This window comes from Hypomesus transpacificus, chromosome 3, assembly GCF_021917145.1.
Source record: "Hypomesus transpacificus isolate Combined female chromosome 3, fHypTra1, whole genome shotgun sequence".
NCBI lineage: Eukaryota > Metazoa > Chordata > Actinopteri > Osmeriformes > Osmeridae > Hypomesus > Hypomesus transpacificus.
The window spans coordinates 4,108,753-4,123,160 of record NC_061062.1 but is presented as its reverse complement, the minus strand read 5'-3'; the positions used below and the strand labels follow the sequence as shown (position 1 = coordinate 4,123,160).

Here is a 14,408-nt window from a genome sequence, read left to right as displayed (position 1 = left end):
AGCAGCCCTCTGACTGAGGGAGCGCATTTCTGACGTTATGTGTACGCAACATTCCCTGGTTACCTGCCTTTTCTGTAACAAGGTGGCAACTGTGCTTTCTGACATGTACAGTCCTCTACCTACCTGCTTGCTTTATCAGCAGTGTGTCTGATCGGTCTGTCGTGCGATGGGGTGCCCCTCGGCAGTCCCTGAAGGGTCAGGTGACAACCGTATGGTCATGTGATTGGCTGTCAAATCTGCTAAATGTGTGGCGGTCATGGATTTCAGCATATGTTAAGACATTTTTCATAAACGACATCTCTTATTTTTAGCTGGACGACTGATATCACATGTCGGAAGCATATAACCTCATTGGTTTTGCTACAGGACTTACGTCTGAATTCGTCTTGTCAGGGCTTGTTCGGTTCTTCCCTCCTCCCCTTCACACTCAGAGTTTGATGCGCTCTGTTCTCGTCTTTGCCAGTGTGGGCCAGAGCGCAGGGGATCATGGCGTCAGACGGGATGATTTTAACCAACCACGATCACCAAATTCGAGTCGGAATTTTAACTGGTAATTGCAAATAGTTTTTAATCCTATAGTTTTGCTGTCACGTGTCGTTTTCCGCTATATTTATTTGATTTATTGAGCTGTCTTCCTCCGTGTTTCGCTAGTGAGCCAGCGGCCAACACCGCTGGATCTTTCGGCTTCTAGTCTCGCTTGTCAAGCGTCCGCTACTCTCCACAACAAGCCACGGATTTGCAGACGATTGTCACGTAGCTAGCAAGCTAACGATAACTGGCAATTTGTCTGAGGCTAGGGATTGGATTCATTTGTGCCATCTACAAGCAATTATGGATTTGTGTTAAATGTTATGATTTGATAGTCATTTCACACCGTAGTAGCGAAACAGTTCTGTGATATGAATTATTCATGTAATGCACGCGAGCTGGCAGGCACGAGCCGGATTCTGCCAGGGTCACGGGCTTGTATGAAAATGTATGAGGGCTGCTGATAGAGATGGATCAAACATAGCTAACATAAAAAAAAATTGCAACTAGAAGAGTCGGTACTGTTTTGCAGGTCAAATCTTACTCAAGCAAGCTTTGAGCAAATCTTTGGAGTTATATCCAGATGTTAGCTGGAAAACAATTTCAATTTTGTGGAAATTGTTTAGGATTAATGGGAAAGGTGACCGATCGTGCATGACTTGAGAATAAGCTAGCCAGCTAGGAAGCTAGCTGGTTAGAGATCCTGGCATGCTAGCTTCTTGAATCAGCCGAAGATTAGCAGGCTGCACACATCTTGTTCGATTCTGTAAGGCCCTGGCGAGCTCATTTTGCCGAGAAGACAATACTGAGGCTTAGCTCGTAAGCTACAAGGTTGTTGCTCTGGCCAACGAGATAAAAAAAGAACCAAAAAGAACCAAAAAAAAAGAACAAAAATGTATTTTAAATGATGCATGATTATTTACAGTCAGCAAGCGTAGCTGCCCCACAATCGTGAGGAGCCTATCACATACAGCCGTCCCACCCCGCCCCCCTCGTCCCGGGTGGTCGCTGTCCGCTGGTTTTGGGGTGCTGAAACTAACTGAACCGTTGTTTGATTTCGACAATGTATTGCACATAAATGTGATAGTAAATGGCCAGGGTGAACTGAGAAATGCGTTTTAGGCCTATACCTGAATGATGGCTCGTAGTGTTCCTGGTATTTGAGAAACTAGTCTGCTTATCCAGCGGTGCTTGCCTGATGGCCCGCCATTCTGAAGTCACGTGGTTTACTCACTTTCTCGCCCCCTCCACCCCCTCACTCCCCCCCACCCCCTTTCTCTCTCTCTGTAGTGAGTGACAGCTGTTTTAGGAATCTTGCAGAGGACCGTAGTGGAGTCAACTTGAAAGACCTGGTCCATGACCCGTCACTGTGAGTGCCCTGACATACACACACACATACACACGCACATGCACACACACACACATTCAAAGCTTCTACATGCTCATCCATACACCCTCTCATATTCTTTACACTTATATGGAGAGGAAGACGGCTGAGGTGGTGGTGGGGGGGGAGGGCATGAGGGAAAGGGAAGTGGGGGAGGAGAGATTTCCTAGATCTGCACAGCTGGAATGCAGCGCTTGACAAGAACCTCTCTCCTCACACAAATACTAAAACAGACAAACTCACATGCATTCTCTCTCTCTCTCTCTCTCTCTCTCTCTCTCTTACTCCCTCCCTCCCTCTTTTATTTTCTCTGAAGCTAAAATTAAACCTCTTTCATTTCTATCTTTTTTTTTTCTGAAGGCTGGGAGGCGTCATATCAGCCTATAAAATAGTTCCTGATGAAATAGATGAGATTAAGGTGAGCCTGTCTGACTCTGTCTGTCTCTCTCTGTCTGTCTCTGTCTGTCATGCACTCTATCTACCTCATTGACCTTGAAATACCATCTAACATTTACTTACATTTAAGCTAGGATTGTGAGTCCCCATGGCAAAAATATCTCACAGACTACCCTGTATATCTCCTGTCACGTGTGCTACTTTCACACAAGGTGTTTTAGTATTCTGGAATGTTATTAGTGTGTGTGTGTGTGTGTGTGTGTAACTGTGGGTGTGTTGTGTTGTCTAGGAGACCCTATTGGACTGGTGTGATGAGATGGAGCTAAACCTGGTCCTGACCACTGGGGGCACCGGCTTTGCTCCTCGAGATGTCACACCCGAGGTGTGTGTGTCAGTTGTGTGTGTCAGTTGTGTGTGTCAGTTGTGTGTGTCAGTTGTGTGTTTGTATGTAGAGTGGAGTGTCCCTATTTTATTTTGCGTATTTTATATTATATTGTATAGCCCTAGAATTGAATTGAATTTTGTTGTACATTTTCTAAATTTAGTTATGTTATATGATGTTTAAATGTTCGCTGTATGCACCCACCCACCAAAGTAAATTCCTTGTTTGTGACCACTTAATTGTCGATTAAAACACAATTCTGATTCTGTGGCGCAAGAGTGCAGGTATGTGTGTGTTTGATATGGTGCGCTGTGCTGTCCGACAGGCCACCAGGGAGGTGATAGAGCGCGAGGCTCCAGGGATGGCTCTGGCCATGCTCATGGGCTCTCTCAACGTCACGCCTCTCGGCATGCTGTCCAGGTAAAACAAACAAACGCACTCACTCACACACCCACTTGCACACAGACACACACAGCTGCTATCGCTATTTCATCCGTGTTGTCCGAGCTCTCACTCTATGTTTCTGCAGGCCAGTGTGTGGGATCAGGGGGAAAACCCTCATCATTAACCTGCCAGGCAGCAAGAAGGGCTCTCAGGTAAGACCACCTCTGTGTGTGTGTCTGTGTGTGTGTGGAACCTCACCTCTCTTAGCGACCCCCAAAAACATGCCTGCATAATTCTGTGTGTGTGTGTGTGAAGGAGTGTTTCCAGTTCATCCTGCCGGCCCTCCCACACGCCATCGACCTGCTGCGTGATGCCATCGTGAAGGTGAAGGGTGTCCACGACGCTCTGCAAGACCTCCCCTCCCCCCCTCCCCCACTGTCCCCTCCGCTCCGCCACTCCCCCCCGCGCCACACCAAGGACTGCGGGGTGCAGTGTGAGGAAGAGGAGGAGGAGGAGAGGAAGAGCAACAGTCTGACCTCCAACCACCTTGGCTCCTCCCACATCACCGCGGCCGCCATCGCTGCCAAGGTAACCCCGGGACAGGACCCACCGGCCACCGCTTGTGCGTGTGTGTGTCCATGAAGTGAACAGCTGGTCTGTTTTCATGCAGTGCAGTTCCCTCCTTTTTATCCTGTAATGTTTCCCTTCTGGGGTTTTAATGTCTGCGTCTGTAGCGCTCCCTGTACATCCTGATGTCCGCGTTGACCTGTTTGTTTGTGTGGAGGGGGGGGGGGGGGTGTGTGTGTGTGATTGTCTATGCACATGCATGTGTGAGTGTGTTTGTTTGTGCTCCATCCTGTTGACCTGTGTCATATTCATCATCAGAGGGGGACGCCACCCCCCAACCACGCTGTTGTCATGGCGAAAGGTGGGCACTACCTGCCTGGCCACACACCTGTCCCGACACATTTCACCTGTTCCTGTGGCGACCCCCCGGTAAGGCCTGCCCACCCCACTCTCCTCACACTGCCTTCCCCCTTTCATTGATCCTCACAGAGCACCCCTCCTCCTGTTATTGGTCTCTTCCAACTTTCATCTAGTAGTGTGTAAGAATTAAAGAGATGTGCTGATGGACAGGTAGATTTATATGAACTTATTTACACATTTTCATGTGAGCATAGTGTGTGTTTTTAAAACTAACCACTCCCTCTCTTTTTTTCCCACTGTCTCCCTCGTCACTTTTGTGTGCGTGTGTGTTTGTGTCTGTGTGTGTGTGTGTGTTAGATCCCTGACGCCATCATCTCGCGGGGTGTCCAGGCTCGGGACACTGCGTCCCTCAGCACCACCCCCTCAGAGTCTCCACGTGCCCAGGCCACCTCCCGTCTCTCCACTGCCTCCTGCCCCACCCCCAAGGTAATACCTACCCTCCTCCTCTCCCCCACCCTGCCCCACCCCCAAGGTAATACCCCCCCTCCTACCCTCCTCCTCACCCCCACCCTGCCCTAGCCCCAAGGTAATACCCTCCTCCCCACCCCAAGGTAATACCCCTCTCCTACCCTCCTCCTCTCCCCCACCCTGCCCCACCCACAAGGTAATACCCCCTCCTACCCTATTCACCCCCATCCTGCCCCCCCCAAAGGAAATACTCTCCCATACACCCCTCCTTACAAACTCCCCCACTATGCCCAGGCCCCTCCTCCCCCAGGACCCCCCTTCCACCTCTCATCCCAACTCACAATCTTCATCCTCTCTCCAGGCTTGGACAAGGTACCTGTCTGCAGGCAGGCAGTTCTTCATCCTTTTCTTCCATCTCTATCTTTCTCTCTTGTCTCTCTCTCACTTCTCTTTCGCTTTCCGACTACTCTTTTTTTTTTTTTTTACTCCATCCTACATGCTTCTCTTCTCTTTCCTCTGGCTCACTGCGCCCTCTACGCTCTGTGTGTAAATGTGTCTGTGTGTTTGTGCGCGCGCACATTTGCTTGTGTGTGTGTGTGGGAGTCCTACTCTCAGTCAGAAGAGAAAGCACAATGGTAAGCAAGAGCCTCTCAGCCTTCCAGGTATTTGGGGGAATTAGATTGTGTGTGTGTGTGCATATTTGACCGTTTTTTTGTGTGTGTTGTAGTGTTCGCTAGATGTCTTTAGTAGGGTAGGGGGCTTTGTTGGCTTGTTAGCATCTTAGTTAAGGTACTTGTCTATCTTCGCAATGGTACATGATGGTTTTGCTATTAGCCAAGATGCTAGGTGCTGTAGAGGACGATGGTTGAGTTAGCTAGCGGTGTTAAGATTGCTCTCCTAGCTTGGATGCTAACTAGCTGCAGTGCTGAGGTGGTTACACAAAGACTCTTATGTTCAGTGTGATCAGGGAGGTGTTGGTCAGGGAAGTGCTGACAGACACAAGATCAAAGTAGTTTACTTATATTTAAGGGATTCCAAGTACATGAAAAGCATACATTTCATAACCTCTGCATGGGTGTGAATGTGTGCGTGTTTAGGTGTTGGGTGTGTGTGTTTCTTTTTCTTTGTGTGTGTGTGTGCGCGTGCGGGCGCGTGTGTGTGTTAACCCTGTTCTCTCTCTCTCTCCCTCGCCCCCCAGGCGCGGCTCCCCTCTTCCTGCTCATCCACTTATAGTAATTCACAGGTACTCCAGCATGCTCTGTATCCATGGCAACCACCTCACACCCCATCGTCACCCTCACCTGTTCCCGCCTACCCCTCCCTCCCTCCCTCCCTCCCTCCCTCCCTCCCTCCCTCCCTCCCTCCCTCACTAACCTCTCCTTTCCCATCCTGCTTCTCCTCCTCTCTCGCCACTTTGGCACCTCCTCCTGTCTTAACCCTGTAACCGCCTTCCTCCTCTCCTCCTCTCCTCACCCCTTCAGAGTTGATCCCTCCCTCCCACCTGTTTAGTCATGGGGAGCCTGTGCTGAGTTCTGCTGATGTTTTTATTTGCTTTCTCATCTCTCTTGCTTTAACATCTTGCAGTTCACTTCCTGGTCACTGAGTTTAAACAGCTTCTGATTTGACCTCCTCAACATTCTTATCAGGAAGCAGGTATGATAGAGACAGGGAGCTAGGGAGAGGAGGAAGAGAAGGGAAGGAATCCATGTTAATCTGTTGCAACTGTCTCGAGCCATGAGCTCAGCCCCACCACTCACGCACAGATATGCAGCATTCTAGAATGGTCAGTGTCATAGCATTCTAGAAACTATTGTAGAATGGCTCAGTGGGATAGAAACAGTGATGCTACGGGGTCAACTGGTAAAGGCTTCATCTCTGTGGCTTCCGTGTCTCTTCATCCCTCATGTTCAACTGACAGCAATGGTAGTGTGTGTGTGCGTGCGAGCGAGTGTGTGCATGTGTGTGTGTCAGGTGAGTTACTATCCTGTGGCTTTCTCCAGGCCTCCAGGAGAGAGTTCAGGGCTCACCTTGATGAGGTCATCAGGCTCAAGGCCAGGTACTCTACCCTGGACCAGGTAAACCTCCCTCCCTCCTCCATTCCTCCCTCCCTCCTCCATTCCTCCCTCCCCCTCTCCCTCCCTCCTCCATTCCTCCCTCCCTCCCCCTCTCCCTCCCTCCTCCATTCCTCCCTCCCCCTCTCCCTCCCCTCCTCTCTGTTTGCTCCACACCTCCCTCCCTCCTTTCTCCATGCATCCCGTCCTTCCTAGTTACATCTCTCACTGGCTCATCCCTCCATCCATCCCTCCTCTACCTCTACGCCCCTCTTCCCACTACTTCTCCCGTTCTCCCTCCCTCCCTCCACCCACCCGTTTCATTTACCAGGATAACTCTGCCAGACTTACACACCTGTGTGTGTGTGTGTGTGTGCTTGAGAGTGTGTGTGTGTGTGTGTAGTTGTGCCTGTGTGGTTCCTGATGGCAGCACTGTGTGTGCTGACAGAGAGGGTCTAGTGGGGTCTCTTGAGCTGAGCAAAGCAGGAAGGAATAATGAAAGCGTACTAATGGAGACAACTATAGGCGTCCTTAGAGCTGTCAGTTGGGTCTGGGGGTGAAGCTTCTCTGTTACTTGGCCTTTAATGTGCGTGTGCGTGCACATGTTTGCGTGTGTGTGCGTGAACGTGTGTGTGTGTATGTGCGTGCACGTGTGTGTTTGTGTGCACGTGTGCAGGGGCGTGGCCTGCGTGTGTTTGTGCGCACTTCTTCTTCTCTGCTTTCGGCAAATTTCTATCTCAACTTCCTGACTGACTTTCTGTCTCTCTCTCCTCCTCACTCCCTCTCTCCTGTCTGCGGTTGGGACGGGGATGGAAGGGTGGTCAGGATCCTCCAAGGTCTCTAGCTGGATGGTTGTTGTAGTCATAGTGATGATCTCCTTTCATCCATCTCTCTCTTTCCCTCTCCCTCGATTCTTTTCTCTCTCTAGGTTCAGTCACGTTGTGGCAGCAAGGAGAACATTCTTAGAGCCAGTAAGTAACTGAGAGATACTGTGTGAGTAATAGGTGTGTGTGTGTGTGTATGTGTGACATTTGTGGGGATGTGTTTGTGTGTGGGTTTATGTGTCTGTAATGGTTTTATGTGTCTGTGTGTGTGTGTGTGTGTTCAGGCCACAGCGCGGTGGACATCAGCAAGGTGGCGAGGCGTCACCGCATGTCTCCGTTCCCCCTCACCTCCATGGATAAGGCCTTTATCACTGTGCTGGAGATGACCCCTGTACTGGGCACCGAGATCATAAACTACAGAGGTAACACACAGATGTGTGCGCACACACACACACACACACACACACTCTGGACTGCACTTGCACACCTTAACACTCTGCACAAGCCAACCATCATCAAACCAGAGAGGTAATATACTCACACGCACACACACTCACTCACTCTCATACACACACACACTCACACCGAAATACTAAGCGTGTCATGCCTGTACTTCCATCATGTCTCCGGTCATCACCTATCAGCATCCTTGTCTCCATGGTTACCGTCTGTCTCCTTGGTTTGAAGAGGATGATATCACGATGATGATGACACTGGTGATGATGATGGTTAAGATGCAGTAGCCCTCGAACCCCTAATGTGTGTATGCCCTATCCCTGAACCCTGACCCTCCACTTGCTAGCTGCCGATTTAGGAGCTGCAGAAGTTGCCCCTCCCCCTCGTAAGTCTGTCTGGGCTCCGAGGGGTGTGGCCTGGAGACAGACTCCTCCCCTCCCCGTCACAGCAACACAGACTCACAGGAGGGCTGGTGCCACCATTACCATGGCTACGGGTCTAGCAACCGGCCTGGCAACTGGCTTGGGCCCCTGGCAGCACCCAGGTCAGTGCTCGCCCCCCCCCCTTCACCTGCACGGCTGAACCCCGGGGGGTCACAGCACGGTCATGGCACCTCCAGGCCAGAGGGGGCATCGTCACCCAAGTGGACCAGACCATCGTGATGGCTGCTGCTGCTACTGCTGCATGGGACACTTTACATGCATGTGGATCAGAGAATAAGAGAGAGCCCTGACCCCTGACCCTAGGCCATCCCAGGAGTACATGGAGGGTTTGAACCAGACAAGACGTTCAGCAGCCCAGTGTTTGGTTTCATTAGCTTCCGTCATTGGTTAGGACTATGTGTAAGACAGTCTTAGTGTGTGTGTGTCTTTGTCCCAGTGTAGTGTGTGTGTGTGTCCCAATGTAGTATCATGTGTGTGTGTGTGTCCCAGTGTAGTATCGTGTGTGTGTGTCCCAGTGTTGTATCATGTGTGTGTGTGTCCCAGTGTAGTGTCATGTGTGTGTGTGTGTGTCCCAGTCTTGTATCATGTGTGTGTGTGTGTCCTAATCTTGTATCATGTGTGTGTGTGTACGTATCAGTGTTGGCTGCTCATTCCAGCAGCCACTCATCATCACCTTGGGCTGCTGTGGCATGGCTCATCATCAACATACAGACACACTCACACACACACACACACACACACACACACACACACACACACACACACATGCAGTCGTACATACACAAACACAGCACACACCGCCAGCATGCAGATACCATTCTCGGGTGTCTTTACATACTGAATGAAGCCTCTTGCTGTTTCCTGTCCAGATGGGATGGGGCGGGTCCTGGCTCAGGATGTTTACGCCAAAGACAACCTCCCTCCCTTCCCCGCTTCTGTGAAGGACGGCTACGCTGTCCGAGGTGAGACACAGACAGACAGACAGGCAGACAGACGTTCACATCAACAGCCACTTCGGAGAGTCACAGTGCAGTTTAAAAGAGTTGATCAAGGTGATGGTGTGTGTGTGTCCCAGCTGCGGATGGCCCGGGAGACCGCTTCATCATGGGGGAGTCCCAGGCAGGCCAGCAGCCCAGCCACACGGTGATGCCAGGCCAGGTGATGAGGGTCACCACTGGGGCTCCCATCCCCTGCGGGGCAGACGCTGTGGTCCAGGTGGAGGACACGGAACTGCTCAGGGAGTCCGAGGATGTGAGTCCCCCCCCTGTCCCTTCTCCCCTCCCAGCAGTCATTCCTTCATTTGTCCCTCCTCTGTCTGGGGATGGCCTTCTCGCCCTGTATCCCTCTCTCTCTCTCTCTCTGTCGGTCTCTCCTGACGTTCTTTCTGCCAGTGTCCCTCCGTTTTCTCTGACAGGGGGTTTGGGTGTGCTTGTTTTAGGGCACAGAGGAGCTGGAGGTGAGGATCCTGGTGCAGGCGCGCCCTGGCCAAGACATCAGGTAAACGTGACCTAACGCTCCTCCCTTTCTGGATGCTATCACACATGTATCTCAAAGGCCCCGTGTTGGATGTTTCTATCAAGCTCAGCAAGGCACGGCACACTGTTGGGTTATAGGCTCAAATCCCATTAAGAAAATACTGACTAACACAATACTTACTAACTACAGATCTTAAGTGTCTGTGAAATTGCTTGGATTACCTGTGTTCTGAATGCCTCTCTGCTACCCCCTACAGGCCCATCGGTCATGACATCAAGCGGGGGGAGTGCGTGCTGTCTAAGGGAACCCACATGGGGCCTTCAGAGATCGGTCTGTTGGCCACCGTGGGGGTCACCGAGGTGGAGGTACAGAAATTCCCTGTGGTGGCTGTCATGTCAACTGGCAACGAGGTGAGGGGGAAACCACAAACACACACAGACGCACACACAAACACACACACATAAACACACACGCACACACACTCTTGGTGTTGTCTGTACGGAACGGCTAACCGTGTGTGTTTGTGTGGGCCTGTGTAGCTGTTGAACCCAGAAGATGACCTCCACCCTGGAAAGATCCGAGACAGCAACAGATCCACTCTGCTGGCGACCATCCAGGAACACGGCTACCCTACCATCAACCTGGGCATCGTTGGAGACAAGTAAACACCCCAGAATTACTCCGTAACCATGAATACCTCACTAACCCTCCCCAAACTGCTCTGAGTACCACAATAGAAGCTCTCTGGGATGACTTTGTGTTCGGAATGAGGTCATCAGGATGACTCCCTGTGCATGATCAATCTTGAGTACTACACGAATTAGACAACAACGTCAAGAAATTCCTATTTTGTTGGACTAGTAGGAGTCGGTTGTAGACTGAATGGCTTGTGAGGAACCGTATGTGTAACTGCTCTATCCCTGCCTCCTCCACAGCCCAGACGATCTTCTCAACGCACTGAACGAGGGCATCAGTCGCGCTGATGTCATCATCACCTCAGGGGGCGTGTCCATGGGGGAGAAGGTGAGGACCCCAATGCTGCGTGGGGGTGGAGTGGCGTGTAGGGGTGGATGTGTGTGGGTGTGGGTGCTTTGTTCGAGAAACTGTGTGTATAAATGTGTGTTTGTGTGTGTGTGTGTGTGTTGCAGGACTACCTGAAGCAGGTGCTGGACATCGACCTCCATGCCCACATCCACTTTGGACGGGTCTTCATGAAGCCAGGGTGAGACATGTAGGGGAGACAGGGGAACGAGTTAGGGCTGTTAGCAGAGGAGATGCATGTTCTGACTGTCTCCTATCTCTTACCAGCCTCCCTACCACATTTGCCACTGTTGACATCGACGGTGCACGGAAACTCATTTTTGCTTTGCCAGGTAGGTATTCTGGACGTCTAGACCCTTACCCATTTCCTGTCCTCAACCCTACATCACCCTTTACCTTAACCTTCACTAACCTACCCGTCAACCCTCCCTTACCTTGATCCTCCCTCAATCTCAGCCCCCGTCTCCAGCCTGCAGGCCTTCCTCCCCCCCAAGGCCTCCTTCCTGTCTTCCAGCCACCCATGCTCTTTATATACCTTCCTCCTATCCAGGGTCTGTATAGACCTTTGTCCTACCCGTGGCCCGAGCCCATATCAGGCCCTCCCCTGCCCAGCTCTACCCCTGTATTGAAGCCACAGTCCAGAGCCCTTGTGTGTGGAGGCCACCCTGTCACCAAGGCCCCCCCCCCACCCGTGTGCCTGTCGTGTCTGAGAGCCCCATTGTGGAGCTGCACTGTAGAGCCCACTGTTGAGCCTTGCTGTGGAGCTGCACTGGAGAGCCCACTGTTGAGTCTTGCTGTGGAGCTGCACTGGAGAGCCCACTGTTTAGCCTTGCTGTGGTGTTGCACAGTAGAGCCTCAGTGTGGAGCTGCACTGTAGAGTCTCTTTGTGGAGCTCCAGTCTAAGGCCCTGCTAGCTGGTCTTCTGTCCTGGCTGAGACCAGGCTGAGGTGACTAGTGTGTTTGTTCCTCCAAGGTAATTTCACCTTCAGAGACACAGGCGCCGCCCTGGTGGAGGCGGTGCATCTGAGCGACACCGAGGCCAGCAGACAACCCGTCCCACCGCCACCGCGCGGAAGTAGGTGCCCCTGGTTGTACAGCATCCTCCACCCTCAGACAAACCTCCACCCAACCTTAGCCCAACCTCAGACAAACCTCCACCCAACCTTAGTCCAACCTCAGACAGACCTCAATTAAACGTCCAACCTAAGACCAACCTCAACCCAACCATCAACTCAACTCAACCCACCCTAAACCCAACCTCAGTCAGACCTTAATCAAACCTATGACTTCTTCAATTCAACTGAAAACAAACTTAAACTAACCTCTACCAAACCTTGCACAATTTTGTCTGGAAAAATGTATGTGGAAACATTGTCTTCCCACCTTTCCCTTTCTCTGTCTGTCTCTCTTTCTCTTTGTCTCTGTCTCTCTTTCTCTTTGTCTCCCTCTCCTTTTCTCCCTCTCTATATATCTCAATATATGTCTCTCTGCCTCTGTCTATCTCTCTCTCTCTCTCTCTCTCTCTCTCTCTCTCTCTCTCTCTCTCTCTCTCTCTCTCTCTCTCTCTCTCTCTCTCTCTCTCTCTCTCTCTCTCTCTCTCTCTCTCTCTCTCTCTCGCTCTCGCTCTCGCTCTCGCTCTCGCTCTCGCTCTCGCGCTCTCGCGCTCTCTCTCTCTCTCTCTCTCTCTCTCTCTCTCTCTCTCTCTCTCTCTCTCTCTCTCTCTCTCTCTCTCTCTCTCTCTCTCTCTCTCTCTCTCTCAGGTAACCCTGTGTCAGCAGTGGTCACCTGTAACCTGTTTGTGATTCCTGCCCTGAGGAAGATGCAGGGTATCCTGGATCCTCGGCCAACTATCATCAAGGCCAGGGTGAGAACTAACCCACTGAGCTGTAAGCTGTGAGCTGATTAATGTATGGTGAACAAAAACAAAATACCACCGTGTAATAATTACATCTCAAATCTTCAACTAGCTGTAGACGTTTGACTCATTTTACAGTTTGAGTGTGGACAGTAAGTCCATTAGGACATTGCTGTAGTTTATAAGCGACATGAGGGGAGAAACAGTAATGAAGGACAGGAGATGTTGCCCCTGGCTTGTTTGCTAGCTGTGGAAATGTAATGATGTCATCAGGGTGTAGTGATGTCATCAGGGTGCGCCGTGTTGTGTCTGTCATGCAGTTGTCTTGTGACGTGAAGCTGGATCCTCGTCCAGAGTACCATCGCTGTATTCTCACCTGGCATCACCAGGAGCCCCTGCCCTGGGCACAGAGTACAGGTAGGACACACACACTACACACACATACATCACACACACACTTTATACATACACAATTCCCATAAATATGTACACACATACGTGACAATGCTCCATCCCCGTCCCCAGGTAACCAGATGAGTAGCCGCCTGATGAGCATGCGCAGCGCCAACGGCCTGCTGATGCTGCCCCCGAAGACGGAGCAGTACGTTGAGCTGCACAAGGGGGAGGTGGTGGACGTCATGGTGATTGGCCGGCTATGATGTCACTTTCTGGACGGAGCAGCGCTGCATGTTCACATATCATCAAACTATCCCATTAATATGCAATGGCACAGCTAGTTTGTACTGAACTGGGATATCGACTTCTCAATCACAAAGGATACTATAGGAGTACATTTATCAATCTCAATGTGAAGAAAAAAAAAGATCATTGTATTTACAAGACAGAAAAAATATGAGCTTTTGAAGTGAAGAATATATGAAATATAAGAGATTTATTCTGTATTATATCCTTGTTATAATTATCATGATTATTATATTTAATTATTATCGTTATTGATATTATCATTATATTATATTATATTATCAACTGTGTTCTCTTTCCTCCCATTTGCTTTGTGTGTTCAGTGCTAGCCCCTCCCTTTCCTGTTAGCTGTAGCAGTAGAGCTCCTCTGGAGATGCCCATTTCCTCTCCCGGCAGGATATGATGTCAGAACATTGCTCTGGCTGGAGAGGAGGGCTGTATCATCCTTATGGTGCAATTAGGTGACATATTTTCCCTCTAGTGCTTCTATGCCTCATATCTCCCTCATTTAATCTCCATAAGGGCTTTATAGCCAGCTTCGCTTGTTGTTTATCCTGTGAGTCGTGTTTATGTGCGCGGTGCCAAATGTGCAGGCATGGGCAAGGTAGTGGGGTTATCCGGTCACAACAGTTGACCTATCCTCCAGATTCCTACCACCTCACCTGCCTATTTGCCCTGACCCCATCTACTACCCCACTTGCCCCCATCTATTACCCCACCAGGTCACCCACCCACCCAGAGGCTGGGGAGACAGGAGAAAACTTTCTCTTTCATTACTTTCATCTTTCAGAAGGGAGAACCAGCTTATTTAAGTGGGGACTGCCTTTTTAACAACTGTTTAAAACAATGTACAGAAAAAGAGTAATATTGTACAGAAATGCGACCAGCACTCTTATGTAAGACATTATCAAAGCAATGAGAGGTCATTGAAGAACTCTGTACTATAACATTTTCTGTAATGATATTGAAATTAATAATAAAAAAACAATCCTTGATCATTATGTAAAACGATCGTTATCATTTATTTCTTAAGAATAATTTTAAATGTATGAGTTTTGACCTTTCTCTTCACCCTCTCTAACAATAGA

At 50.2% G+C, this 14,408-nt stretch overlaps 1 protein-coding gene across 9 annotated transcripts; it reads left to right on the top strand.

Moving 5' to 3' along the window:
* The first annotated feature begins 228 nt into the window (after positions 1-228).
* On the top strand, positions 229-14,321 carry gphna (gephyrin a). Of its 9 annotated transcripts, XM_047014296.1 has the most exons (24): positions 231-550; positions 1,819-1,897; positions 2,276-2,333; positions 2,601-2,693; positions 3,019-3,113; positions 3,223-3,289; positions 3,393-3,665; positions 3,963-4,073; positions 4,362-4,490; positions 5,671-5,715; positions 6,473-6,547; positions 7,452-7,494; positions 7,632-7,769; positions 9,116-9,208; positions 9,322-9,497; positions 9,685-9,743; positions 9,979-10,132; positions 10,262-10,383; positions 10,658-10,745; positions 10,871-10,944; positions 11,031-11,095; positions 12,524-12,627; positions 12,939-13,035; positions 13,144-14,321. In XM_047014296.1, exons 1-24 carry the CDS (start codon positions 487-489, stop codon positions 13,275-13,277), a joined length of 2,436 nt encoding a protein of 811 aa, XP_046870252.1. In that variant the 5' UTR covers positions 231-486; the 3' UTR covers positions 13,278-14,321. The 9 variants fall into 9 exon arrangements, with proteins under 9 accessions (XP_046870287.1, XP_046870280.1, XP_046870252.1 ...); XM_047014324.1 differs by lacking the exon at positions 3,963-4,073 and having other exon boundaries at positions 230-550; XM_047014304.1 differs by lacking the exon at positions 5,671-5,715.
* The last annotated feature ends 87 nt before the right edge of the window (positions 14,322-14,408 follow it).

Excerpts from the sequence above, each read along its gene's own strand:
- gphna (XM_047014296.1), top strand. The coding sequence starts at position 487 with ATGGCGTCAGACGGGATGATTTTAACCAACCACGATCACCAAATTCGA. Across the intron at positions 551-1,818 it reads TCGAGTCGGAATTTTAACTG|TGAGTGACAGCTGTTTTAGG; the intron begins GTAATTGCAAAT and ends CTCTCTCTGTAG. Across the intron at positions 5,716-6,472 it reads CCACTTATAGTAATTCACAG|GCCTCCAGGAGAGAGTTCAG; the intron begins GTACTCCAGCAT and ends GGCTTTCTCCAG.